Source organism: Gobius niger (assembly GCF_951799975.1).
Source record: "Gobius niger genome assembly, chromosome: 23".
NCBI lineage: Eukaryota > Metazoa > Chordata > Actinopteri > Gobiiformes > Gobiidae > Gobius > Gobius niger.
In genome coordinates this window covers 6,707,242-6,734,123 of record NC_136874.1, presented here as the reverse complement: position 1 = coordinate 6,734,123, position 26,882 = coordinate 6,707,242, and the positions used below count along the sequence as shown (strand labels likewise).

The 26,882-nt window shown below is 41.3% G+C and overlaps 1 protein-coding gene across 1 annotated transcript in view; it reads left to right on the top strand.

Moving 5' to 3' along the window:
• Positions 1 to 26,882, top strand: part of mgat5 (alpha-1,6-mannosylglycoprotein 6-beta-N-acetylglucosaminyltransferase) — an 81,536-nt gene that overhangs the window by 15,115 nt on the left and 39,539 nt on the right. The window contains exons 4-9 of the mRNA XM_079581831.1: positions 8,247 to 8,323; positions 11,087 to 11,176; positions 18,221 to 18,292; positions 19,807 to 19,968; positions 22,254 to 22,423; positions 22,518 to 22,652. Of these exons, the coding sequence (XP_079437957.1) occupies positions 8,247 to 8,323; positions 11,087 to 11,176; positions 18,221 to 18,292; positions 19,807 to 19,968; positions 22,254 to 22,423; positions 22,518 to 22,652 (706 nt within the window). The remainder of the gene's footprint in view (positions 1 to 8,246; positions 8,324 to 11,086; positions 11,177 to 18,220; positions 18,293 to 19,806; positions 19,969 to 22,253; positions 22,424 to 22,517; positions 22,653 to 26,882) is intronic.

Genomic DNA, 26,882 nt, shown 5'->3' with positions numbered 1-26,882 from the left:
ACTCCGATGCTTTCTCCTCCTCGCTCTTGTGTTTACTGTTAGAGCTTTGTAGTTCCACCCTTGGACCAGCGTAGCGCCCTTTTCCCCCCAAAACAACATCAAGTCCAGTCATCGTAGATGCCAAGACACATGTTCTTCATCAATGAACGCCCATAATTCAATCAATAGTTGCATTTCATCCTTTGTTTTTGAGATGTTCTTCACCAATTCGATGACTCCTTGTGTTTTAGTGAAATGTTGTGCTGTCTTTCAAAACCCCAAGGTGTTTACCTGCCCACTGTTCTGTCAATGGCCATACCTGTTTGCAAAGTAAACACGGCAGGTCTATTGTACATGAGCAGCCCTGTACGTCGGCCTGTATTTGGTTACTGTATGAAGCCAGCTATTTTTAGCCCACTCCACGGCAGCAGCTTCTTCTTCTTCTGCCTGATTAAAGCTGCGAGGGAGGAGGAGGGAGGAAGAGGAGGATGGGGGGGGGGGTCTTTGGCATTCGCCCGCTCACTGGCCTGACTTCAGTGACTGACAGCAGCGTGATTGCCCGCTCTGGTCGTCTCGGTGATGGATGGCGGAGCAGCGGCGGGCTCCAAAAAAAAAAGAAAAGGAGGCGGCCAAAGCATAGAGGCATAGACGATTCACCAAAGAGGCAGCCAGCGCTTGTTTCTGACGTCTATGTTTTTGGATATTCGCTTTTTACCTGCCTCAATCTCAGGCCGATAGCATGCCGTGATGTCATCTGAAACCCAGCCATAGCGGGATGAGAAAATGTGTTTACTGTAAACTGGGTGGTCTGCTCTGCTCTGGGCTCTTGGACCTTGTTGCGTTTAAGAGCCTATTATCCACTATTTGCTGCTACACACCTTTTTGCCAACAACTGTTAGCCTTTCATTGCTTGTTTAGCGGCTGTTGCTTGTCAAACTGCTTGTTCGCCGTTAAAGTGGGCCAGTTTTGTTTCACGTCCAGCTGGTGATTATAATCAAAGCGTGAAGGTCTTTCAGTAGTTTGGGGTTTTGACCAGGTTAAAGTTCTGACTTGAACCGGTTTCGTCACTATTTGGACCTGGTTTCGCTCTTGTGTTGTTGTGCTTAAGAAATCCTTGTTCAGAACTTGGATCAGTCTAGATTCTTCTTGATTTAGCCCCTGTGAGATCCCTGTTTTAGGCATTTGAGACCAGAGGTTTATCCAAGTCCACTTAGTTATCGAGTTAGGTACTATTTTTGTGTTCATTTTTCAATCCGTTATTCATTAGTAATAGATTTCCTTGTAAATGCTTTCCTGCAGGCACCGTGTTTTCCATAACAGCGGAAAGACGACTTTAAATAACGCTAATGTCCCGATTGGGAATTTGCCGAGCCTCTTTTGCGTTTGGTTTCTTGGCAAATGCAAACACTTATCTTTCTATTACAACTTAAACGCGGCCTCCTTCGACTTGTCCGCAATGCCAAGCCGGAGGTTCGCTCTCCAGTGACGCAATCCCCGAAACATCCCTCGCTTTTTGGGACCGCGGCCACGGGACACGCTAGATTACTCCCCGGGCCCCGGAACAGTCAAAACCGCGCTGTCAGTCTTCATCTCTGACAGCAGATGGATGGGTGTTTTCAGTGGCGGCTTTAACGAGATATATTTTTATGGCTTTCTGGGATTCGGCGGGCTCATATTTGCCGATCAAATCCTACATCTGGTGCCGCTCGAGCTCATGTCATGCCCACTGTTTGTTCTCATTGTAGAGGAAAGAAGTGTATGATTACAGTTAAAGCCACACTTTGGAACAGGTTATACAGTATGTTGCTACGCACCTGTTCTCTAGACATTTGAGAGATGCACCGGTCCAGCATGTTTGATTCTCTGAGTGACAGGAAGCCAATGCAGAGAACGGAGCACTGGACTAATATGGTTGTATTTCCTGGTTCTTGTCAGAGTGTAATAGTAGTCTAACCTTCCAGAGACAAATGCATAGATAAGTCTCTCGAAGTCTACTATTCCTTTGATCGTAGCAATGGTAAAAAGCTGCTGATGTTATTGCTTTGTGGCTGTTTAAAGGGACTAGAAGGAGTTTAAAAATGTTAAAATTAAGTATTTTCCTCCCCCTACATGTTCCAGCCATGTCCTAATGTGTAGAATGAGCCCAGACCTGTTCACCACAAATGCCTCTAAAATCCTGTACGTCACTCAAAAATGTGTCACTTCGGCCCGAATTGCCGTCATGCACGAGTTTAATATAGAAGGTGCAGTTACACATATGGCCTGAGGTGGCAGTAGTGAGTATAAAATGGCGAACTTGCTTCCAGCCCCTTTAAGTTCAAGTCCATGATCACTCCTAGATTTATAACCTATTTTTTGGGGGGTTTTACAGAGAGAGACTCGAGGTGACAGATCACACTTTGTCTTTGTGTCTGTGGGCCAAAAACAATGATCTCAGTTCTGTCTGAGTGTAGTTGGAGAAAGCTGTTTTGCATCCACAAACTGATCTGTTGGATGCAGTGACAGTGAGTGTCTCTCCAGGCCCATGTTTACCAGCCGTCAGTGACACATAGGCCTGAGTGTCATCTGCATAGTTGTGGTAAGACACATAATTGCTGTCCCACTGGAAGCGTGTACATTGTAAGTTGAATAAGAGCGGCCCCAAGATTGACCCCTGGGGGACTCCACAGATCATAGCCATTTTGAGAGAGAGATTCCCACCTTCCATTTCTCCCACTCCCAGAAAAGTTACCGTCACTGTCAAAATACGTTTTTCTTTTTCATTAGGTATTTGAAGGTCTGAACGTTTAACTCTAACGTACATTTTTACCATTGCGAGACTTGGCAGAGATCACTTTTATTGCTTCAAGGTTTGACTTCCATTCCTCCTGTATTTTGGTGTAATTCTGTCCACACTGACGCACATTTCTTTGTTGGAAACGGCACAATATGGTTTGCGTTGATTCAACATTTCCGTCTCCATCTGTTGTTGTTCCGAGTTCGGATCCTGACACATGCCGCCGCGTCTCTGTTATCTCTTTCATTTCACTCTGCCAAGTGGAGGGAGGAGAAACGCGCCTCCAAAAATCTGTTTTTCAGGTGAGAGAGCAGCGTGCGGAGAGGAGGAAGTACGGGGAGGATGTCAGTTCACCGCAGCAGGCTGACGGCGCAAATAAACAAAAATCAATGATGAAAATAACACCGCGGCTTTTGCCTCATCCTGCTGCGCATCGCAACCAAACACTGGGAAGCTCAAAAACGGTGATCAAGTTAATTCGAGAAAGTCTTTGCCACAAATTATTGATGCTCTAGTTGTTAAACTTGAACAAAAGCATGACTTATCGGATCATAATCTATACATTTGGAAGTAAAAATCCGAAAGGGCTAAAGCCAAAAAGTTGAACTTGTTTTACTACATTAAGTTTATAATTTCATCTCACTTTTACATACAAACATGAACAGCATTTTTGCGCAACAATCCAAATGATATGTTACGAGATCAACTTAAAGTGCATTTGACACATTAGACACAATTTTAAAATAAAATAAATAAATAAATGCTAACGGCACAGCAGCTACGCTAACCCCAGAAGTCGTGACTTTAGTAAATATTACTTTTTTAGCGGCAGGTGCGGCATTTTTGGCTAATGAGTCTGAGAAATAAGTAGGTTCAGTAACTCTCTGTTGAGTTTCACAAATATTGATGGTTGTTTTTAAAGAGGGGGTATTATACTTTTTTCCATCACACAGCACCAGTCTATATCACACTACAATGATGACGAAACCTTCTGTTGGTCTGTAAATGCAGTAAATTAGAATAACTGCCTTGTATAAATAGAAATTAGAAATAGGCCTCTGTCTCTTTAAGAACCTTTCCGACACGCCCCCTCCACACGCTGTCTGTGGCATCAGTGGGGAGGGGGTTCTGCTGAGGAGCAGTGGGTGGTTACTCGGCTGGTGACGAAAGCTCGGAGGCGTCTCCAGGAGGTGGGGGCGTTCCTAGGAGGACTCAGGCAAACCTATCCCTAAAATGGCCGCCACCAGAGTTTTTACAGATTACTCAAAAATACGTGAATGTGCCAAGGCAACACTTCAGGCATGTTTTTAATGAGGGAATGACATAATAACATGATGTAAAGCTTGAAAAAGTCGATTTTGCATAATACCCCCTCTTTAAGAGTTTGTTTTTTTCTCGCATTTGCTGGTCGGAAGTGGAAGTCGTCAGTAGCTTAAAAATAACTTTCCTGTCCAACATTTCTTCATTAAAATTGCTGCTTCACTTAAATAAAATGACAGTACACGGATGGACCTCCTCACAGTGAATCAATGTAATTTAAACCTTTGCCCAGTTAAGAGCGAAATTCAATTTACCCTCAAGTGATTTATATACAGATAAGTCACAAATAAGGAGCTATGTAACAAAACATAGTGATTGGGAACTGATCAGAAGAAAGTCTACAAGCATTTTATTATTTTGGTTGAAAATGGTGGTGTCATGACACATAAAACAACAATGGAAATGGAGCTGAATATTACCTTGGATGACGATGTTTGGGTTCGCATTTGCTCTGGCTGTCACAGGACTGTGGGCGGTCAGGTCTGGAAAGAGTTTGATTGGAAGACGAAAACCAGATTTTTCAGGACTCCATTAAAGTTTTTTCCTCGCCAAGAGAAACATGAGTGACTGAAGAAACTGTGGATTTGTCAGTGATCAAACTCAGATCTTTTTTTTTGGACTGTCCCACCAAACATAACTTCTGTAAGGACATTAAGGGGCAGACTACTAAAAGTGAACGCCTCTTTAGACTCTCTAATATTTTTACTGAACATCTTTCCAGGCGATCTTTCTCAAAAGCAAACATCCTCTTCATGACTGCACGGAAAATGATAACAATCTGTTGGTTAAAACCTGAGCCACCTACAGTTATGCAATGGATACAAAAGACAAGTTTATTTTGAGGAACGGTTGACAGCACCACTGCAATTAAAAACTCTGTGTGCTGTTATGGACTTCCTGAAATAGGACACAAGCTTTTAGAAGTTATTGTGAAAACACGGTGCGTAGTGCGGCTTTAATATTTATCATTGACTTTTCCAGTGAAAGCTCCACCCTCTGTCATCTCATCAGCCCTTCCTTTTCCCTTTTGATTCCCTCCATCCACGACGAGACCCATGCATTATTTATCCGTCCGCTGTAAAGGTCACTGGTGAAGACGCTGACCTCCGCGAATGGCCCGTATCAGGAGGTGCTTATATGAAAGGCACGTGGATGATAACCACGCACACGCACGCAATATTGGCTTCCTGGGATATTAAAAACTCTGAGGTTTAAGCTGGCGAACGGAATTGAAATGGTTTAGACTTTAGAATGTGACCCGCCACGCCGCGTATTACGCCTCCGTGGCTTTGTAAGGAGGACAGATTACCGTGGCAGAGGTGAAGCGGCGGCCCGACGGTGATCCATGGCCGCAAAATAACAAAGGCTTTTTCAAAGACTTATCAGGCCGTGCAGGAGAGACGGAGACAATGATAATAAAGATTACACGCATCACAAGGGGGGTTTGATCTGGATAACTTAACACTGAATTGCAAATCATGGTGCCTCTTATAACGCTTATAACAGTTGAAAAGGCTGGATATCCAAGTCGAGTCTTTTTACAGTTAGCCTAGTAGCCATAGCTGTTGCAATAGTTGTCAAAAGATACTAGGTTTAACACAAATACCTGACATGTTTCAGTGGAGTGAAAAATGACTTCCGTCTTCAGTCAGAGGCGTATTTAGACTTGCACGATGCGTCTCTTATCAGCTGTTGTTCCACACTGACACCACACTTACCTGAAGTCATTTTCCATTCTGTTGAAACATGTCAGCTATTTCAATACATTTTTGTTTTACCGTTGTGTCTTTTCTAGAAGAACCTTATGATTGTCTTTGATGCTATCGTCTGCTGCTGTTGAAGCGCTCTGATCTATATTTCCTGTGTTTTGTAGAGTGTGTCATAGAGGAAAACATTTTTTGAATATTTTTAAAGCTCATCATCCATCCTCATCGGATAAAGTATCTTTCCCACTTCAGTCCAGTTTATATTCCCATCCGGCCCAGTCTCACTACATACTGTGATTTCTTTATAATTATACTCACAATCAAAACCCCAAATTGTTTTTAAGCCCATTGTCAACGTTTAAAGCAGAACTAAGTCATTTGTTCCCCTAGAGGTCATAAGCGCCACTGCAGGTGTCGGCATGTTACGTTTTTTAGACATTAATTGTAAATACTACGCTGACAGAAAAGTGTACATCCAATTACACAATGGAGATGTTTTTTTTCACTCAAACTTCGCTGTAAATGCTGTTGAAGTGGCACTAGCCCACAGTTAGCTTTGCTTGTTAGCCTGTTAGCTTCTTCTTCGTGATTCCATGAGTGTGTATTGGTGGCTCCGACTTGGTGCAAGCAAAGTAATGCAATTGCGGGACTACGAAAAGGATTTATTAAGGTAAACAAGTTACTTAGCACTGCTTTAAGTTTACAAATATTTATCTTAATTTTTCTGTCATTTTTTCTGACCACAAGAGCTGAGAAGAAGAAGCGAAACGTCCTCAACTCAACCAGTCCAGTCGTCGCTTTAAGCTTCACTACCATGAATACTTCCATTACTGCACAAACATGTTACAAATTCCTGTCTTGCACCTTTGACCCTCATCCAGTTCACATCAGGCGAGGCAATCACGCTAACTAAAGCGAGCTAGCCGATGCCGTTCCGCTTAATTACCGTTTTTAATTACATCTCTGACTAAATGAAATGCTAGCATGCTAATGACACCTTGTGCACCGTGTAATTACTCTGCAGAGCTGGCCCCTTCACCCTGTTGTGTAATTAAGTCGACGCAAGACGACAAACCGCTGGGTTAGATTAGCGCCATTGTTTGCTGTTTAGGTTATAGCATTGTGTTGTGGGATTGCAGAACATCCCTCTTGTCAAATCTGTTCTCCTGAAGTGTTTGTGAAAGTGAGAGGCCAGTCATCTGTGTGTATATTAGGCACTCTAGTTTACAATGTGCTTTTATAATAGTTTGGCGGCTTTAGTGTAGTCCTGGTTAAGGCCTGGTGTTTTTCCTGGTTTGAATCAGCTTTAAACTGTGCAGACACGGTTCTACCACCTCACCCGATCTCTGAAGCTAAGCAGCGATGTTCCTGGCTCAGACCTGGATGGAAAACCGTGAGGAAATACCAGAGCCCTGTGAGAGCGGCTGTGTGAGTGCCCGGTGGTGGTCGGAGGGTCTGTTTGCGCAGAAGTGTGCCGCCGCCATGCTTCTGCGGGTCCTACCCCAAAGGGCAGCCCGGGCACACACACTTACCGCCGCGGGTCATGAAGTGAATGAAAAAAAAGTCCCATGTGAAAAAGAAAAAGCGTTGTACAGACAGGACTAGGAGTGTGGCAATATATCGATTTTCCGATATATCGCGATATTTTGCAGGACGATGCAGATTTTTACTCCAATCAATCTATTTTTGATGATGTCATACATATTAATGAGCGACGTCATGCATATTAATTACTCTATTCACTGTTTTCCCGGTCAGTGGGGGCCAATAATGATCAAGAATTCAGTCAGGACAGCAGGGGGCAGCACTACAGTTTTAAGCACTTGAACCAAGCACTGTCGCACAAATCAATTAATGATAGTTTTTATATTTAGAAAGAAGATTAATTTGGGGTTGATTTATTCCTTTTTGAAATAGCACTGTGCTTTCTTGTTTATTTAAATGTAATTGAAGTCACTGACAGATCCTGTGACAAAGTGGGTTTGTCCCATTATTTATTTTGGACACTGTTTCATTTGTAATATCCATCAGCCAACAATAACCTACCAGATTCATTCATTTGTTTAAGTTACTGATTACACTTCACATTGTCTGTTCAAAACTGTTTATTTATTCATTTACTCAAACTTACCTGTACCACATGGTGGGAACAGAGGCAAGGCGTGGTCTTTGTCGGCCATTTTAAAATCTCAGGCTGAACCACGTGGCAGGGGGGAAATTGGTTTAATCTTTGCTTTAAATTTCCTTGTATATTTTGGTTTTGTCTTTTATGAGTTTAACTTGAACAGTTATTTTGAAGTTTGCATCTTTTTTATTTTGGTTGTTGTGGCTCCTTTAACCTATTCTCTCTCTATGGAGTGACGTGGGCGTACCTCGTGTTAATTTGCTCTCCACGAACGCCGTCCTCACCTCACTCCTGCCCTCCCTGATCGATTTCCCGTCTCTCTCTCTGTCTGTTTTATCAGATCTGTTGAGCGGAGCGCAGGAGAAGTGCGAGCTGCCCCCGCTGGACGGATTCCCTCACTGCGAGAGCAAAATCAAGGTGACCACACACACACGAGGCACATAAACCTCACTGTATCTTATCACCGCGGCGTCCATTATCAACAGCGGGCTATCGATCATACGGCTAAAGAGGCGGTGAATCATGGAAAATGCTCCTTCAAGGGTGGCACTTTGTAAAGTCGTATAACCTTAATGTCACACGCTGTTTAATGTCTATGTCCGCATAATCCTCCTCCTTTGTGGCCGCCCTCAACCATAGTCTCTGCTTTTTGAGTCAATTTGCTCAAATGTGAACTGCCTCCCACACACGACCTCAAACGTGTTCAGAGAATGGAAAACATCACCTCCCGCAGTTTTAATTTGACGCTTTTGGACCAAAAAGGGAGAGCAGGAGCCCACTCACAGCCCCAAGTGTGCTCTCGCCAACCAACCAGTCGCTCAACATGCGAATAGTATGGCTTTTGTTATCCACAGTCTCAGATTTTGTACGTTTTGTCTGGCCTGTCTGATAGGCCTGTATCACTCTCCTCACACGGCCCAGACTCTGATATTGTAGAGCAGAACCCAAAAAACGCTTCCCACCCCTCCACACTGCCCGCACATGCTCAGCACATGAGCGGCAAAAACAATGGGCTCTTTCAACTGATGCGGGAGGGAAGCTGCGGCCGAAGGGAGAGGAAATGTTTTATGTCATGAGATTAAGCTGCTATTAACAGTTTGAAAACATGCTTTGTTCAGTTGCACAACTTTGAGGAATAAATTCAGTTAGTGGTGGAAAAACATGTAATAAAAACGATCATTTACTTGGTGAGGTGGAATAATGCTGCTGTCCGGGCAACTGGGAACTGGGATATATCCAACATCTGATTATAGGAAAAAATCCGCTCAGATGTATAATTGCTATGTGCAAATTCAGTGAGAATGATCTGATACGAGTACGGTTGTTATATTGCATTTCCATACAAACTGTTTTTCATGTGGCGCAGATGCAAGCCACGGCAGTTTACTGAATTGTGGCTAATGCTAGCTCCCGGAGCTCTTTAAATACTGGCAAGTTGCAGTAACTAAAAACTGGAGGTCGACCGATATGGGTTTTTCTATCGGCCGATATTTTAGACAGACTTTTTTTGCTGACTTTTCCAAATGTCTGGTCTATAATACAAACATAAATACTTGGCCGCTCCAGCAGTTTTATCGGCGCAAGATCAGCCGATAGCTGATATTGTAAAATCCCCAAATTTCAGTCCAAATACCTCTAATAACAACCTTAATAATCAAAGAGAAAGTACTGCCGTTACCCCTGTGATGCCTTCACTTAGTCTTCAGAGTAGAACAAGAACTTTGATAGAATTAATAGAGCACATAAGCGCGCATGGTCTTTGTTTAGCATGATCAGCTGTAGGTCCAGGTGACATGGACCAAAATATATCCCGATATATTTAGGTTGAATATCGATATACGATCCTGAAAGTGAGAGCTGTGAAATGAAATGTGAACATAAACACTGTGTAACAAAGCTCCGTAAGATGCACATTTAAATAAAGAAATTGCACTTTATTAAAGGAACTATATCAATATATGCGATATTATCTAATTCCATTTCTCATTTGAAAATATATCGATATATCTTAAATATCGATATATCTCCCAGCCCTGATCAGCCGTTTGATTTTGGACTTTCAACAGGTCTCACTGTTGTTTTTATGTGTTGTTTTCTGGGACGTTGGAACGGCAGCTGCCAAGAGTCTCGTTATCATGGGGGGGGGAGATGTTTTCAGAGTAACACAAGACACAAATATGATAATACGATAATTATCATTACTACATCAGTGTTTGCCACTACGGAGCAACGCAAATGTTTATTATTAGACACAGCTTTGAGATTCACTTCAGATAAGATTCACTTTCCTCCGCAAGATTATTTTATTTATTATGTATGTGAACCTTAACCAGCTACAGTCTGCAGTTTACAAAAGGGTTTGGTGACACAATGCCATCTGTATATGGAACAAGAGGGGAGCGTGACTAAGACAGAGTTGATCTATTCGGGGCCCAGTGACAACACATGTCAAGATCTTAATATAATGCATAAACAAACAGGGGATTGTTGTGAATAAAGCCTTTAAAAGTAGCCCCACACGGTTTCTGTAACAGCACTTCCTTATTCACCTCACCTTTGTCCTTCTTCCACGCCTGAACAAAATGCTGCCATTCCTGCCCAGCTACCCGTCCGTCGGCACATTTAGCTTTATGCCGTAAACCAAGCGGGACATTTCCACACACTGCTATTGCGTCAACAAATCCTCCTTTTATTATTGGAAAAGCACAACTAATCTGCCCAATCTTTTGCCCGGTGCCGCCGCGTTTCCGTCTTTGCAATAAACTGTGCTTGACGCGCATGGTGCATAAAGCCAGCCAAGCAGAACAATTGATTTCCTCTAGGCCTAATATCACACAGCATTTTAGTATTGGATTTTTCAAGGATTTAGGACAGGGATCGTGTTGTTATCTCGAGGCGGCGGAGATTGTCCAAACATATATTTAGCTGCTGTCAATTCGGGCACAAGAGATATGACGGTTTTAGGTAAGTCTCAAAACCTGAATGGAGAAGGTAGAATCAGGAATGGCGTCTGGCTAAACAAATGAAGCTAATTATGCAAATGAGGGAGCAGGAAGCAATGCAAATTCATATCATTAAGCCCAAAGTGCAGATGACAAGTTTTTGAATTGAGTTAACTATGCGAAACGGGTAAACTAGCTAATCATGCTAATCGTGCTAATCGTGCTAATGTGTTTGCAGTGGATGAAGGAAATGTGGCGCTCCGACGGGTGTTACGGCAGCTACGGAGTCGACGGTTCCACCTGCTCCTTCTTCATCTATCTCAGTGAGGTGAGTGCAAAGACGGAGGATGAATAATGTTCTTAAAGGGCATGTGTTCAGATGAATGACAAAGTGCTGGTGAGACATGTGGAAAGTCTGTCTTACTCCAGTCTATGTTTAGGCGAGACACTGCAGGTGAATAGGAAAAAAACCTCGGGCTGTCAATTTTCTGTTATTATATGTTTTGATATAGAAGTATGGTGTTTTATTTGATTAAGGTTCTTGAGTCATCGTCTGTACTCTGTAGTTGAAGTGTAGGATGTTTGGCCTCGACACTGAAGTTTCCAGCTCAGACCACGGGAGGGGTTAACTTGGCTAAGCTTCCCTTTATTAACCTCTTATCCCCACCTGAACCAAGCACATTTTCTCCACAATCAGTCTTCTAAAACCTTGATATAAGCGTCAAAATAGCGATGAAAACGAGACAGGGAACAAAAACATGACAAAAATGCAACTAAAAAACGAAGCAAAAAAGTGACAAAATTGCAGTCTTAGCTTTCAAATGTGGCGTATAGGCCCATAGGCTGTGAACTTTCCAGTGGAGAAGGTTTTAGATTTGGGTAAAACTTTACATGGAGAAAATGTTCTCCGTTAAAGGAGCTACACCGGATTTTTTTCTCATTATGGAATGAAATTTGTTTTGTCTTCCTTTAGTATATTGTAAACTCACACATTTGTGGGGAAAACACTGAAGATCTAATTATAAAGCATTTGTATCAATTTTATGAACTTGCAGGCAAGATTTCTAGCATTCTTGTGAAAGTGACCCTGAAACGTGCCCGCTGTGAAATGTGCCGATTAACCTGCCCCCGTGAAGAACTGGGATGCTACAAATATATAAGGAATATTAGGGATGAGCTTGTGCCCCCACCAACATTTCAATTTAGTGGATTCTTCTATCATTGTTTGAAATGAAAAAATCAGGTATAGGGCCTTTAAGGCGGGGTTAACGGCTACTCTCACCTGTCGGTAAACACCTTTGTTGTTTTATGTCTCAACAACCCCTGAGGTATTTTATAAATAAAAGAAATTGACAAAATTGGCTTTATTTTCAGTGAAGAAATGTATGTAATGAATAGAGCCAGGTTTAAATATATGGTTTTATTTTGTTGAAATATTAGTTGTAAAAAATGTGTTACAATTCAAGACTGGAAAGTTTGGAGTCTGTATGAGCTACTTAAGTGGGAAGAGTGTGAAGTAAACCTAATTTTGGGCTGCTATATTGTCATTATTTCAATTCAAAATGTCAGAAAATAAGCTTTACAAAGAGTGAGGTTCATCTATTTTTTTACTCTGACATTAAGCTGTTAAGGAAGAAAACGGAAAAAAAAACACGTTTAAATCTTGGTTAGACCTTGAGCTTAGTCTGTTGTATTCCTTCATACTGATTAATTATTGCGCTAAATAAAACCTCATTATCGCTCTGTTCCTGGCGATATCCATTATCATCTTTCCAGGGTGTACAGACTCCACGAGCGCTCGACACACTGCGTTAACACAAAGCGTTAAATCCAAATAATGACACTGTTCTTATCTCGCGTGAATGACGACAATTCACTGATGACTAGGTTTGAACCCTGCATTTAAAAACACCGCGCCGAAGTCGAAGGGAGAGCGGGTTATTTCAGGACCTCGCTGAATAGTTTATGTTACAACGGCGTAGATGTAGAACGGCTTTCTCGTTGCCCTCGTCTTTGACACACATGTCTATAGCTTATTCTCATGCATCATTGAAAACACGCAACATTTAAGCGCTTTACTTTGACCGCGTTGAAGCTTTCAATTCCGAGGGATTTATTTTCGTTAGAGCGCGCCGTACACAGCCAGGTCTGAACACGCATCGATCTCATTAATATTAATGACAGCGGACTGGGAAACGGTATAGATCTGTATATCAGAGGGAGAATAGGAGAGGCACTGCTGTTCTGGGGAGGACTTCTGTGGAGTTAATGTGCTGGAAATTACTTAGGGCCTGGAGTTTTTTTTGTTTTTTTAACCTATTAATTTCCAGTTTAGAACTTTTTCTCCAGTTTGGCTTTACCCAAATCTAAAAGCTTCTTGAAAAGAGCGTCGGAATAGTGACAAAAATGAGACGTGACTGAGGATGAAAAAAAGTGACAAAGAAGTAACAAAACAGATGTCAAAACAGAAAACTAAACAGGCATCACAATACAACAAAACAGGCATCAAAATATAACAAAACAATCATCAAAAAGCAACAAAACGGGCATCAAAAAGCAACAAAACAGGCATCAAAATACAACAAAACAATCATCAAAATATAACAAAACAGGCATCAAAATATAACAAAACAGGCATCAAAATACAACAAAACAATCATCAAAAAGCAACAAAACGGGCATCAAAAAGCAACAAAACAGGCATCAAAATACAACAAAACAATCATCAAAATATAACAAAACAGGCATCAAAATATAACAAAACAGGCATCAAAATACAACAAAACAATCATCAAAAAGCAACAAAATGGGCATCAAAAAACAACAAAAAAGCAGCAAAACAATCATCAAAACAATCATCAAAAAGCAGCAAAACAGGTGTCAAAAAACCCACCAAAAATTAGATGGAAAAGTGACGACAACACAAGAAAAATTATCAGTTTTGTAGGTCTTAGCTTTCAAATGAGGTGTAACTCTGGCCTATAGGCTGTAAGCTCCAGTCGAGAAGCTTTTAGATTTGGGTAAAGTTGAACTGGAGATAATGTGCTCTGTTAAGGAGGGGGTTAAAGGATAAAGAAATTAATCAATCTCTACACATTTTGGAACAAACTAAAACTGAATTGATAATATGCTGCCTTACAAATGTTTCTCCTTTGTGGCCATTTCTCACTGGAGTTGCCACATTTAAAGAAGGGTAGAGAAGCCAAATATTCACAAAGCTCAAAGTTAACATATTTTTTTCCCTCAACATTAAGTTTCTGTCACTATAGATTGACTTGAGTGGGAGGAGTCAGTAACTTATAAGTATTTCTGAAGCAGTAAGTAAAAGTACTTTGTGATTCAGGAGTACTGACATCTGTCCAGAACGAACAATCTCTGTCCTATACATTTGGTAAAGCAAGAATTGAAAGTTTTAGTACAATTTGTCTTTGCTAAAACAAAAATACAATATTTTTTTTTATCGTGCCCGAAGAATCTTTCTGTTCTGACCCAATGTGGAAAAACTTCTTCAAAGCCCTTCTGTTGGTTTTTGAGCTTTGGAGCGGTCAGTCTGCCATGAATATTGTATACGGGCTGAAAGCATTGCAGTTATAAACGGATGCAGTGGGGCCGCTTTGTGCGCCGTATGGAGAGAGGAATCGGAGTTAGATGGACAACACTGAAATCCATTAGGAACAAGAAAAGCTCCATAGAAAAGCTTGAGTTCACTTTGACCTCAATACAACACTCACGGCGCAAACATGTCCGTGTTTTTCATGGAGAAATGGGGCAAAACATGACAATTTGTACGTCAACACTTTCAAACTGCAATAACTAGACATGGATTCATTGAAATTAATTGATACTAAAGTAAAGAGAAATATAGCGAAAACTATGATTATAAAAACTCAAGCTAACCAGAACCAGCTCCATTGGGGCAAAATGAAGAAGGCATGACTAAACTACTGTATAAATCAACTTACCATACTTTCCAGACTATAACTCACACCTTTTTTCATAGTTTGGCTTGGAGTGCGACTTACACTTATGTGATATTATATTTATTGATATATAAGTTGCACCTGTTTGTTATTTTCACACTGAGGGCACTCAGCCTTGTAGTACCACTATCTGCTGCTCCTATAAAGCACTTACTTAGTTACTTGCTGTACCACTGAAATGTAAATAAACGGTAAAGTTTGGAGTGAGAGAGAAACTTGTGAAGGACTGGCGAAAAGAGGAGGTTATTCTCACTGCAATGAAGAAAACAACAAAGCTAATCACAGGCTAAAAGCTAGTTGGAGAGGAAAGAGTTCACAAATGAGAGCTTGAACAATGTGCTGCCGGGAGAGGCTTGTCAACGGTGCAGTTATGCCTTCATGCCCAGGTAGTTGCCAAGGCTGGTGCAACTTATACTCCAGAGCGACTTATATATGCTTTTTTCTTCTTCATTATGCATTTGTTGCAGTGTTAATTTTGACAACATATTTTAATTTAGTTTTAGTCTTAGTCTTTTGACTAAAATGTAATGTAATTTTAGTCGAGATTTAGTCGAAAAAAATCTTTTCAATTTTACTCTAGTTTTAGTCGACTAAAATTGCATGTCAATTTAGTCGACTAAATTTAAGACGAATTTAGTCGACTTTGCTTTGATAATATTCATTATAATCATATTCAATCTTGTTCCTCTGCTTCATGGAGCTGCTCCACATGAACAAAGCTCAGAGCTGATCCTTTGGCAGTGAATTTACTTGATATGAGGCTTTTTCAGACGGTCAATAGAAGTTTGGATGATTTTAGTCTCTCCTTTTCATTTTTATTTAGTCTTATTTTAGTCGACTAAAATATCTGGACATTATAGTCAGAGTTTTAGTCTCATGAGAAACTTTTAATTTAGTTTTAGTCCAATTTTAGTCGTCAAAAATATCACTTTGACTAAAATTAAGACTAAATATTTGAGTCGACGAAATTAACACTGATTTGTTGGCTGGTGCGACTTATACTCCAATGCGACTTATATTCTGGAAAATACGGCACACACACTTAGTTGCCTTAATACATAACATTAAAAAGCACTGACTAAAGAATAGTATAATTCCTTTGTTTTTTGGTTGTTTCTTTGTACATTTTCTTTTTGCAAACATTGACATTTTCCATGAATCATATGGGTTGGATGCCAATAAAAATGCCACATTTCAATTGTAAAGAGCCACCGCGACCAATTAAAAAGCCCTTCACTGGGAGCATGTGGATTTTCAATTGTGGTTCAGACTCCTAACTTTCCTAACACATTAATCGCATCCCAGTTCTTCACAGGGATAAGTTTATGATCACAACTTTTCGGGAGCTTTACTGTCACTTTAATGGAAACGACAACAACCAGCTGCTAGTTCGCGATCGATAAAAGGTTTTATACAATAGACGACGCACAAAGGTCTTTTTCTGCTTTTACAATACACTGAAGGACAGACACATTTCATTCCACCACCGGGGGGAAAAAACAGCATAGGTCTTCTGATAATGTTTCAAATTATGATGATTATGATATTTCTTTATTCTGAGCATTTCCCAGCCCTTTTATCTCACAAAACGCTTTTCAAGAACTCCTCCTCCGCCGCACACAAACAAACCACATACATTTACACAGTCAAACGAGGCAAAGAATATGACATTTTCTGCTCCTAATTTCATACAGATGCCGTGTGTGCGCGGCCCAGCAGCTGGCGGCTTCCTCTCGGCGAAGTCACATGGCCCGCGCTGTTGCCATAGAGACGCGCTTGCATTTCCTTCACAGGCAGCTGCAACGATAACAACAACTTATGCAACAAAACATGCGTTCACTTTGTGGGTTCACTTTGACAGAACTTTATCATTGTGGGAACGCAGCTGTGTCAGATTACACATCATCCATATCACAAGAAGCTACAATATACGGCACGATCCGCCTTTCAGGGGATCAGAGGTCTTTCATTTGGCTGAGATTTGCACAAGCACAGCCAAAAAGGAACACAAGGGAAGTTTAAAATGTTGAAAATGTCAGTTTTTGTCACATTTCTGTATCAATGTGGCATTTTCCACTCTGCACAAATGTTTAAAATCATCACCAAATGCCTGGAAAAGGACAACACGCACCACTTTAAGCGCAATGCAATGCCAAACCACTGTTGTAATTCGTAGGAGGAGGTGTTGCTGTGTTGCTTTGCATTTCCGTACAATCAAATGGGAAAAATATCAAGCTCTTGAGGTGCATGTGACAGGTTTGAATGCTTTTGAAAATATAATCATGAAGCTACAAACAGGAAGTGACATAGAAGAAGGTAGCATTCCATTTCCCATTGACTTAACATGGTTTGGCACGGTAGCAGTTGTTTACCTTCTTCTATGTCACTTCCTGTCGGTGTCCAATAAGGAAGTGAAACTATAAACATTAAAAAATGGCCAAACTAAAGAAAGCTGGGTACAGTGTTTAGCAAAATCTTCAATATAATCGTATAATCAGCACAAATTGTGTCTAATGTGTGCACTTTAAGTATCTAAAAGTGCTTATGTCAGTATTTTTGACATAAGGCCTCATTTCCTAGTCATCCAGAGTGATTTCTGGAGAGATATTTTCTTTTTAATTCATGCAGTCCTTATATTTGAAGAGTTTAGTGGTGCTAGGCTAATGCTAGGCTACACTACAAAAAGTAAATATCAAGCAATGGCTTAAATGTCTTGAATTGAGGAAGTGTATCTTGTTTTGAGTGGGTTTCACTCATTTAGACACTTTTCCTGATCGGACCAAGTTTACTTTGCTTGTTTGAGGACATTTCAGACCAGTTCTAGGGTAAATCTCGCTTGAAATAAGAAAGTAAAATTGCCAATGAGATAAGTCCAATTTTCTTACCCCATTGGCAAAGAAAATGACCTGAAATAAGGACGAAATGTATCAAAACGAGTCAGAAACATCTCAAAACAAGTGAAATAATCTAGGACAAATGCCCAAGAACTTCTTAACTAGTCAAAACAACTAAAATTAGGATTATTATGCTCAAATTGAGATGTTTATACTGATGTAGTTAAAGACTTTTTGCAGTGTAGTGCATGTCTATGGTAACTTGTAGCTTGCATTAAAAACTAGTCCTCCAAATTTTTAATGCAGGCTACTAGTTACCATAGACATGCACTAGCTTAGCACCACTAAACTCTTCAAATATAAGGACTGCATGAATTAAAAAGAATATATCTCCAGAAATCAACAACACTCTGGATAACAAGGAAATGAGGCCCCATGTCAAAAATCCTGAAACATCCCTTTAACCATCGCGTCCATCTGAGCCTGTGTGTGTGCCTGACAGCAGCCAAACGCTCTGCTCCTCTTCGTGCTAAACATGCGCCACTCATTTGTTTACAGGTGGAGAACTGGTGTCCTCGTCTGCCCTGGAGACTCAAGATCCTGAACGAGGAGTCGGACAGACGGGCGCAGGTGAGAAAACACAAAACCGGTTCAGCAAGACCCCCATCTTCAGCGCTGCCATTTGAAAATCATACTTTCTTTTCTCACGCCACAGAACAACATTGCAGTTTGCACCCAGTAGCTGTTGTCGTAGTATTTCATTGCCAAAGTAGACTATGATTTGAGAAATGTTGATGTCCTGCTCCAGCCTTCTCTCAGAGCGTTTACAGCTGCTTCACTCTCCCCTCTCTCTCTCTGATGTTGTTGCATAGCACTAGCTCGTCCTTGGGAGCTCCTCGTGTTTAATATTGCAGACCTTGCTTATTTGAATAGTTGCGAAGGATTTCTCAGTACTGCCGCAGCGGTTCACTGCCTCCATAATATTTGTCTAGTGTATTGGGTGGAAACACGGCGCGAGTGACTGTGCGCCCGAAAGGGTCCGAGAGATCCAAGGCCCTCGGTCAAAATGTGCTGAATCCAAATTTACTAAAGACAATCAAGGACAAGCCAGACTAAACCAGGTCTAAGCCAGGGATGAAATGGTTCTGAAGGAGGACCTACTAGGACTACTCTTTTGAGGCTCATATCAATACTTTTTATGTGATCATGCAGTATACCAGGAATTTGTGGTCCATCACGGAATCGATAGACTTAAATCGATCAGTCTTCCATTTTACACGAGTAAGTCAGGTATCGTTACTTAACGTATTTATTTACTGAAGAGAAAGAGGAGCAAATGCACTTGAAAAACAAATGTGAATCATAACATTTATGGAGAGTGTAGTTGTTTAGAAAGTAACAACGTGAAATATATCGATTATCGCAGTATCGCCATATCGTGAGGTGATCGTGATTTGATTGATTTGTGTAGAGCGTTATGGGTTTGTAGTCCAATGCCGATTTTGGGGATTTTTATTGGCCGATACTGATTTACTCGATATTTTCAACGATATCTTCGGCCGATATGTCGAGAATCCTGTAAAAAATAAATACTTGGCCGCTCCAGCTGTGGACGATATTATTTTATTACTTTCGGTGATTGAGTCATAGTTTCTGTCCCAGCTTTGATTAGTTGCCGTTAGCATTAGCATGCTGCAGTTAGCATTATCATACGGTTGCTAGCCACGGCATATTTCACGGTGCTCAAAAATACTATAGCGACGGTTAAAACTAACTCAGCAATTGAATTCTCCAGGTTCTGAGCTTCAAAATGACATACAGCATGTCCATATTGACCTACGTTTAGGGAAACTTGTATTTACCAAACTTGTAGCTAACCAACACTCATTGAGAAGTTTCTGTGTTCCTGGAGGACGAGGAAGTTGTGCGAAGAGTCGTTTTAAAACCTTGACGTAGCTCTTTCCAATGCAAAAAAAACAGGAAGTCTCTAGATTCCCCGATATATCGATCAACCTCTATTTTTGTGAGCCATGCATCATATCAAATCGACACACTTAGAGGTTCCCAATCCTATCATTCCTGGACTAAACATAGCTGCTGCCATCATCACGTTTTAATATCTGTATCGTGGTTTGCTCCTCCAGGCCGAGATCCGGACCAGTTTCGACGAGCTGTACCGCGTCATGTCCCAGAGGGAGGAGTTCCGCTGGATGATGCTGAGGATCAAGCGCATGGCCGACCCCTGGGTCCAGGCCGTCCGCTCCCTGGCCCACAAGCAGAACATGGTCAAGAGGCGCAAGAAGAAGGTGGGCACAAAGACTATCGTAATATTTGTCTATCAATCCAGCCAATAAACATCTCCCCCAAATCGTACGCAGCTCAGGGACCGGCCAGACGTCTAATCCTGCTTAAACCCCTGACGAACAGCTGACATTTGTGTGACATTTGCACTGTTTTTATGAATGAACGTGATGTACGGATTTAGGACGGGAAGCTATTTTCTCCCATCCTGTTGTAAAACCTCAAGCCCTCTCCTCTTAAAATGAATAATGTTAATTGCTTGTTACCGAACATCTCATAAACTCCTTTGTTTACGAAAGCTAATCATTGCTGCAATCTGCGTGTTAGCATATTTTTTTACGAGCTTCGCTAATGCAGAAGATCCTCTCTCCTCCTCACTTACTTTTAGCGACTACCTTTTTAATATTTCGTGCTGCATGTCATTTACAGCCAACACTGAGTGGTAGCCAAGGTAATTATGGCCATACTCATGAAAACGCTCTGCTAAATCGGGTTCCTTAACAGCCCACTGTGTCATGATTATAGTTACATGATAAAAAGCCTATGTCACTCTAATCACATTTGGGTGCTGTCCAAGCTGGGGGAAGGAAGCCCCGGCGGGACAAGAAGTGGCTCAGATCTTCCTCCTCTGCGTCTGCCGCTGCTGAGTAACGTCCTGCTACTTTTCTGCTCATGTATAATTCAGGCGCAATTCCCCCGACTCCTCCGCGCAAACGAAAAAGAGCAGGAGCGCGTTGTATCTATCCATCCCCGTCTGAATTAACCTTTTCGCTGGCGAGAAAGCGACGACGTCTCTACACGTGGATACACATGGATTTCTATTTCTGATATCTCCCCGTTACTCCGCCTCCCTGAAGGATACATGCCGAGCGCTTCAAGTGTCGACGATGAAAAGCGGCTGTCGCCTTCAAACAAATGCCGCTGTTTGTTCGGTCCGCGGTGGCACATTGTGTCTCTGCCCCAAATAAATCATTCTTTTCAACTGCTACCGTTAGACTTAAAAAAACACACAGTCCCTGCTGGATCTGGACAATGATGCACTATGTTGCTGTCCGGCTTAACTCACAGGGCAGGGGGACTTTCTCTGCAGCTGTCACATGCACTGGTAAATTGTAAAGTTTTCAGCCTGGATTTGAACGTTGACAGAGTTGAGGGCTGTCGCACTTTTTCAGGAAGGCTGTTCTGGATTTTAGCTGCAGAAAATGGAATATTCGATCTTTTGAACTGTCAAAATGCATCAAAATGGCACTTGTGACTAAGACTGGGTACAGTTAAGCAATACCAGTATGGTATCGGAAAAAGGTTTAGGTACTACTAGTATCGAAAGCTGGTTCCCAAGAAAATCTTTTATCTTTAGAGACGATTTTGACGCCTGCTAGTCCAGGGACCGCATTAAAGAACAACTAAGTAGCTTGTTTACCTTTAATAAATCATTTCCATGGGCCCTCTGGGGGTAATACAAGTGATAATGGGATGATTGGGGGGTCTTTCATCTCCCCTGGTGGCCAGAAAACCACAATTGCAACTTTCCTGCCTCCGGGTCGGAGCCACCAATACACACTAATGGAATCATGATAAAGAAGTAGCTAACGGGCAAAGCTAACTGTGGTCTAGCGCCACTTAAGTAGTATTTACAGCCAAGTTTGAGTGAAAAAAATAATCTCCATTGTGTCATTGGATGCACAATATCCCTCTCTCCCTTTGTCTTTTCTGTCAGCGTAGTATTTACTCGCACAGACAATTACTGAGTAAAATAACGCAACATGCTACGACACCTGCAGTGGCGCTTATGACCTCTAGGGGCACGAGTTACTTACTTGCTTTAAAGGATGTTACTTCAAATTATACAAATTCAAAAGGAATTTAATTAACATTGTTTTGTTTTCTGGCTGTAGATTATAAATATTGTCATATAGGTATCGGAAAAAACTATTCTTCAGGTATCTATATACGCAGTAAACTAAGTATTGTTAGAGAACCGGAACAAAAATGTAACAGTACCCAGCTCTACAAGTTTCAACTTCATGCATGCCGCGCATTTCGTACACAAGGCAACTCAATACGCCTTGCAAAAGAAGATATGCGAAATAACAATCAGGTTAAGTTAAGACAAAGAACATAGATGGAAACAAGACATGGGAAATACACAGTACACAAGGTCACGTGCTCTGGGCATTACAATGACATGGAAGGCATTTAATCTGCTCCCTGTTTATCCTTTATTTAATGATTAGTAATCCATACCTTTCTAAAATGATTCACATCTTCATCTTCTCATCTTGTGCCTTAGGTCCTGGTCCACCTGGGGCTTCTGACCAAGGAGTCTGGCTTTAAGATCGCAGAGAACGCCTTCAGTGGAGGTCCTTTGGGGGAGCTGGTGCAGTGGAGCGACCTCATCACCACCCTGTACCTGCTCGGCCACGAAGTCCGCATCTCCGCCTCCATCGCAGAGCTCAAAGAGTGAGTGCTACGAAGAAGAAAACTAATCTACTAATCCATATTGTGTTCTTCAAGCATGTGGCCAGTCTGTTTCATCTGACATTGTTTTCTTTAGGATCATGCGGAAGGTGATGGGGAACAAGTCCAGCTGTCCCACTCAGGGAGACAAAATCGTGGAGCTCATCTACATTGACATCGTGGGACTAACCCAGTTTAAAAAGACGCTCGGGCCGTCGTGGGTCCACTACCAGTGAGTAAACGTTTATATTTCACTAGTTTGACCTCACATAAACTAGATTTAGGTGACTTTCTTTGACTTTACCCTCAAAACTAGAAACACACACCATATTTTGACTTTACTAACTTTAACTATAACCAAACCATCCATAATAGATTTACAGAGGCGGGCAGTCTTCTGTAGCAAGAATACATGGTTGTTTTATCGCACAGAACATTTTGTTTCCACGCCAAAAGTAAAACAATTAAGATAAGATAAGATAAACCTTTATTCATCTCACAAAGGAGAAATTCACTTGTTACAGTCGGCGTTACTTCGAACTGATGAAAGAAGTTAGTTTGTGTTTCTTATATCTCGCCTGGAATCTTTTGATACATTATGGATATGTTTTATATATATAATTAAAAATACATAGACACTAAGCATTAATCTTACATTTTCCTTCTTCTTTTTTTGTTTGGCGTCATGGCGACACATAAGCAAGCAGCAACTTCCTCTCTCTTGGTACAGCTGCCTTTTTCTGCGAACTGCATCTGTGGTTTCTGTGTCCCGCACTGTTTTGCTGGATGCTTTAGTACGTCTTTGCCATGATTTTGTCGGGTTCAGCAGATTTTTTTTTACTGCAGAGAGTATACGTTTGTTAAGCTACTTCTGCGATTAGCGTAGCTGCTGCACCGTGTAGCGATTTTTGGTAATATTACTTTTATAGCAGTAGGTTCAGCATTTTTGGCTAATGAGCCTGATAAATAAGTATGTTCAGTAACTCTCTGTTGAGTTTCCGAAATATTGATTGTGGTAATGAAGAGTTTTGTAGTTTCTCGCACATCTGCCGGTCGATGCGGACTCGGAAGTAGAGCTGTGATGTCACCACTTAACAAACGTATAATGGTCCAGAAGACAGCAGCTTTTAAAAAGAGCCTGCCCACACCAGCACACAGTGGAGGCGGCACAAGAGGAGCTCCAGGAAACAAGGACAGGTCAAACGAGGAGATGGTGAAAGACTGTTGTGGTTTAGTCTAATTAACCAGAAAGTCCTATTGAGAACCAGAACACCTGCATTTGTTTGACTCATCCACTGACCTAATGTTGTTGCCGTATTCTCTTACAATCGCTCTACCCGGCCATTAGTCCCCAAATCATTTACTCTCAGCTCATTGCTCCATTAAAGGCTGTAGATCAGGCCTTCCGCTTGTTTTTTACAGTTCACTTGAAGCAGCAGCGTAGGAACAATACGAGTACCAAGTGCTTAATGGTCTTCCTGCATCCTCCGACTTGTCACCACTTTTTGTTTACGAAATGCCTTTGTGTTCTTAGGAAGTCGATTCAGATTTACTCAGCATCCAGCTGCTATTTTTACGTACGTTTTCCTCCTTCCATTGTCAAAGCGAGGCAGTAAATTGACTTTTTCTCTGCAAATTACCTACAACGCAGTCGGCGTACCGCACTGTGTTCAGTTCGTCATCCATCGAAGCTTTAAAACCTTGATCTTATTGCTGCGCCCGCCTGTGTTTCCGCAGCCGTATGTCGAAGCGCTTATAGAGCCACTAAACTCTTTCACAGGGCTTCCTCCCGGATCCATTTTCCAACTGCTCTTTCCACTCGTCGTCCCCTTCTCCCAGAGTCTCTCTTATTGTGTTTGTCTTCAATTGCCTTTGTTGCCTTACAGCCCCAAATCCCACTATTCCCCTCCGCAAAGCCGTCTCAATTTTCTCTGGATTTTATTTTTCACTTTGACTCTCCGCGGAGTCGACACACAAAAACGGCACTTCTGTTTTTTGATATGCCCGCAGTTTCAACATCGGAAACTCTCCATTCTGCCGTTTCTTCTGTTTTAAGTCGAAGCCTCAAAACGAATGCTTTGTTTTCCCATTTCTATATTTTTAGATCATCTGCTGCCACGAAAATCCACTCATGATATAAACGCTACCATTACCGGTACTTTAAAGGGGCTAGATGCAAGTTGGCCATGTTTTACTCACTACTGCCACCTCAGGTCATATGTGTAACTGCAGCATCTATATTAACAAGTAACAACTTTTTGAGTGACAGTGCAGGATTTTGTGGTGAACAGGTCTGGGGTTATTCTACTTCAGGACATGTAGGGGGAGGAGAATACATACTTTAAAAAAATGTAAACTCTGTATAGTCCCTTTAATCATACTTGGTTTTCGATACCGATACCTGAACGATACTTTTTTCGATATCTTTACGAAAATATTTGTCATCTAGAACCAGAAAATGGAAGATAGGCAAATTTACGATATCGGGATCATCTCCAATGTCAAGAAATGGGTGAAAAGTGGGAGATAATTTGGGGTGAAAATGGTGGAAAATTGGGAAAAAACTGAAAGTGTTAGTAATCAAAAATGAGTAAAAATTAGGGAAAAAATTGGGAAAAATGGGGTAAACGTTGGGAAAATGTTGTTTTCAAAAATGGGAAAAACGTAAATAAAATAAAATTAGTAGTAATAATAATAAATGATAAAATTAATAGTAAAATTGGGAGGAAAACGATATTTGAGCTGAACCAACCAAGCCACTTCCTTTAAACTCCAGTTTCTCCAGTTTGGCTTTTCCCAAATCTAAATGCTTCCTGGCTGGAGACAGTGTAATGCCTCATTTGAAAGCTAAGACCTACAAAAGTGATCGTCACTCTTTTGTCACATTTTTGTCGCTTTTTGTCATGTTTTCGTTGTTACTTTTTGTGACTTTTTTTGTTGCTTTTCCATCACTTTGTCACCTTTTTTTAAGCTTTTAGATTTAGGCAAAGCCAAACTGGAGAAAATATGCTCAGTTCAGGTGGGGGTTAAGAGATTAATGCTGTCCCTGGACCCTACAGACATAAAAACTTGAATCTGTGCCTCTTTTCCATACCAGCAGTACCTAAACAATGTCCCCTGATGCCACACTGGTATTGCTTAATGGCAACCAGCCCAAGTTACTCAATTGATGAAACAAAGGCGATCCATAAAGAGGGTTACCAGCTCTTTCCAAACACTAAAATGTCAAAGTAGCTTCATCTGAATGAGCTGCCAGCTTCTCATGAACGTAACTTCCTGTTTGCATTTCCTTGGTACAACCACACGCCGCCATACCGGTCTGACCACATTTGTCTCTCATCCCTGCCCATGTTTTCACTCTCTCTTTCTCTTTTGCCTTCAGCTGAACATGCTGCGTCCTTACACTGCAAAAAGTATTTAACTAGATCAGTATAAACATCTCAATTTGAGCATAATAATCCAAATGTTAGTTGTTTATACTAGTTAATAAGTTCTTGGGTATTTGTCCTAGATTATTTCACTTGTTCTGAGATGTTTCTGACTCGTTTCGATACATTTCGTCGTTATTTCAGGTAATTTTCTTTGCCAATGGGGTAAGAAAATTAGTCTTATTTCATTGGCAATTTTGCTTTCTTATTTCAAGCGAGATTTACCCTAGAACTGGTCTGAAATGTCCTCAAACAAGCAAAGTAAACTTGGTCCGATCAGGAAAAGTGTCTAAATGAGTGAAAACCGCTCAAAACAAAATACATTTCCTCAATTCAAGTCATTTAAGCCAATGCTTGATATTTACTTTTTGTAGTTTATGAATGGAACTTTAACGCCTTTGTTGTGAAACTAAATTGGCAACAGTCCATTTTTAATCTAATCCAGAAGAGACCCCTTCCTTCACACATAAACCTGAGCCGCGGTTTGCATAATAAAACTTTTATAGCTATTCATTTATCGCGGCTAATTCTGGCTACTCTTTAAATGTCCTCGTAAAACATTTCGTCGCAAGCGATACAAGATATCAGCGAAGGCGTAATGGCTGTATTCCCTTATTTTAAGGGCTGCTTTTTGAATTTGAATTGAAGCCGATGCATAAACCTGGCCGCTCTTTTGCGCGTCTGTCGCTCCATCTGCTTGGTCTGCTCTCGTGGGTACAGTGTGGCAGCCCGCAGGTAGAATCATTACCGAGGAAACTCCCGAACATTCGATAACTGTTTGCTAATAGGGCTTTGGGGACTGTTTCCGTTAGCGCTGCGGGAAATCTGGCAACACAGGAGGTTTGACGTTAGCTCTTGTTGTTGAGTACAAGCCTGTTTTATGAAATTAGAAGAAGGGTTTGTGCCGGCCTGACCAGAAACAAGCCGTTATATAAGTGTGATCAAGTGTTATGGCAAATGACAGTTATATGATGGTATGATTGCAGGGTGTTGCGCTGGTTTTGGTGGCTGTTTTTGTTCCAGTGTTTGGGGTT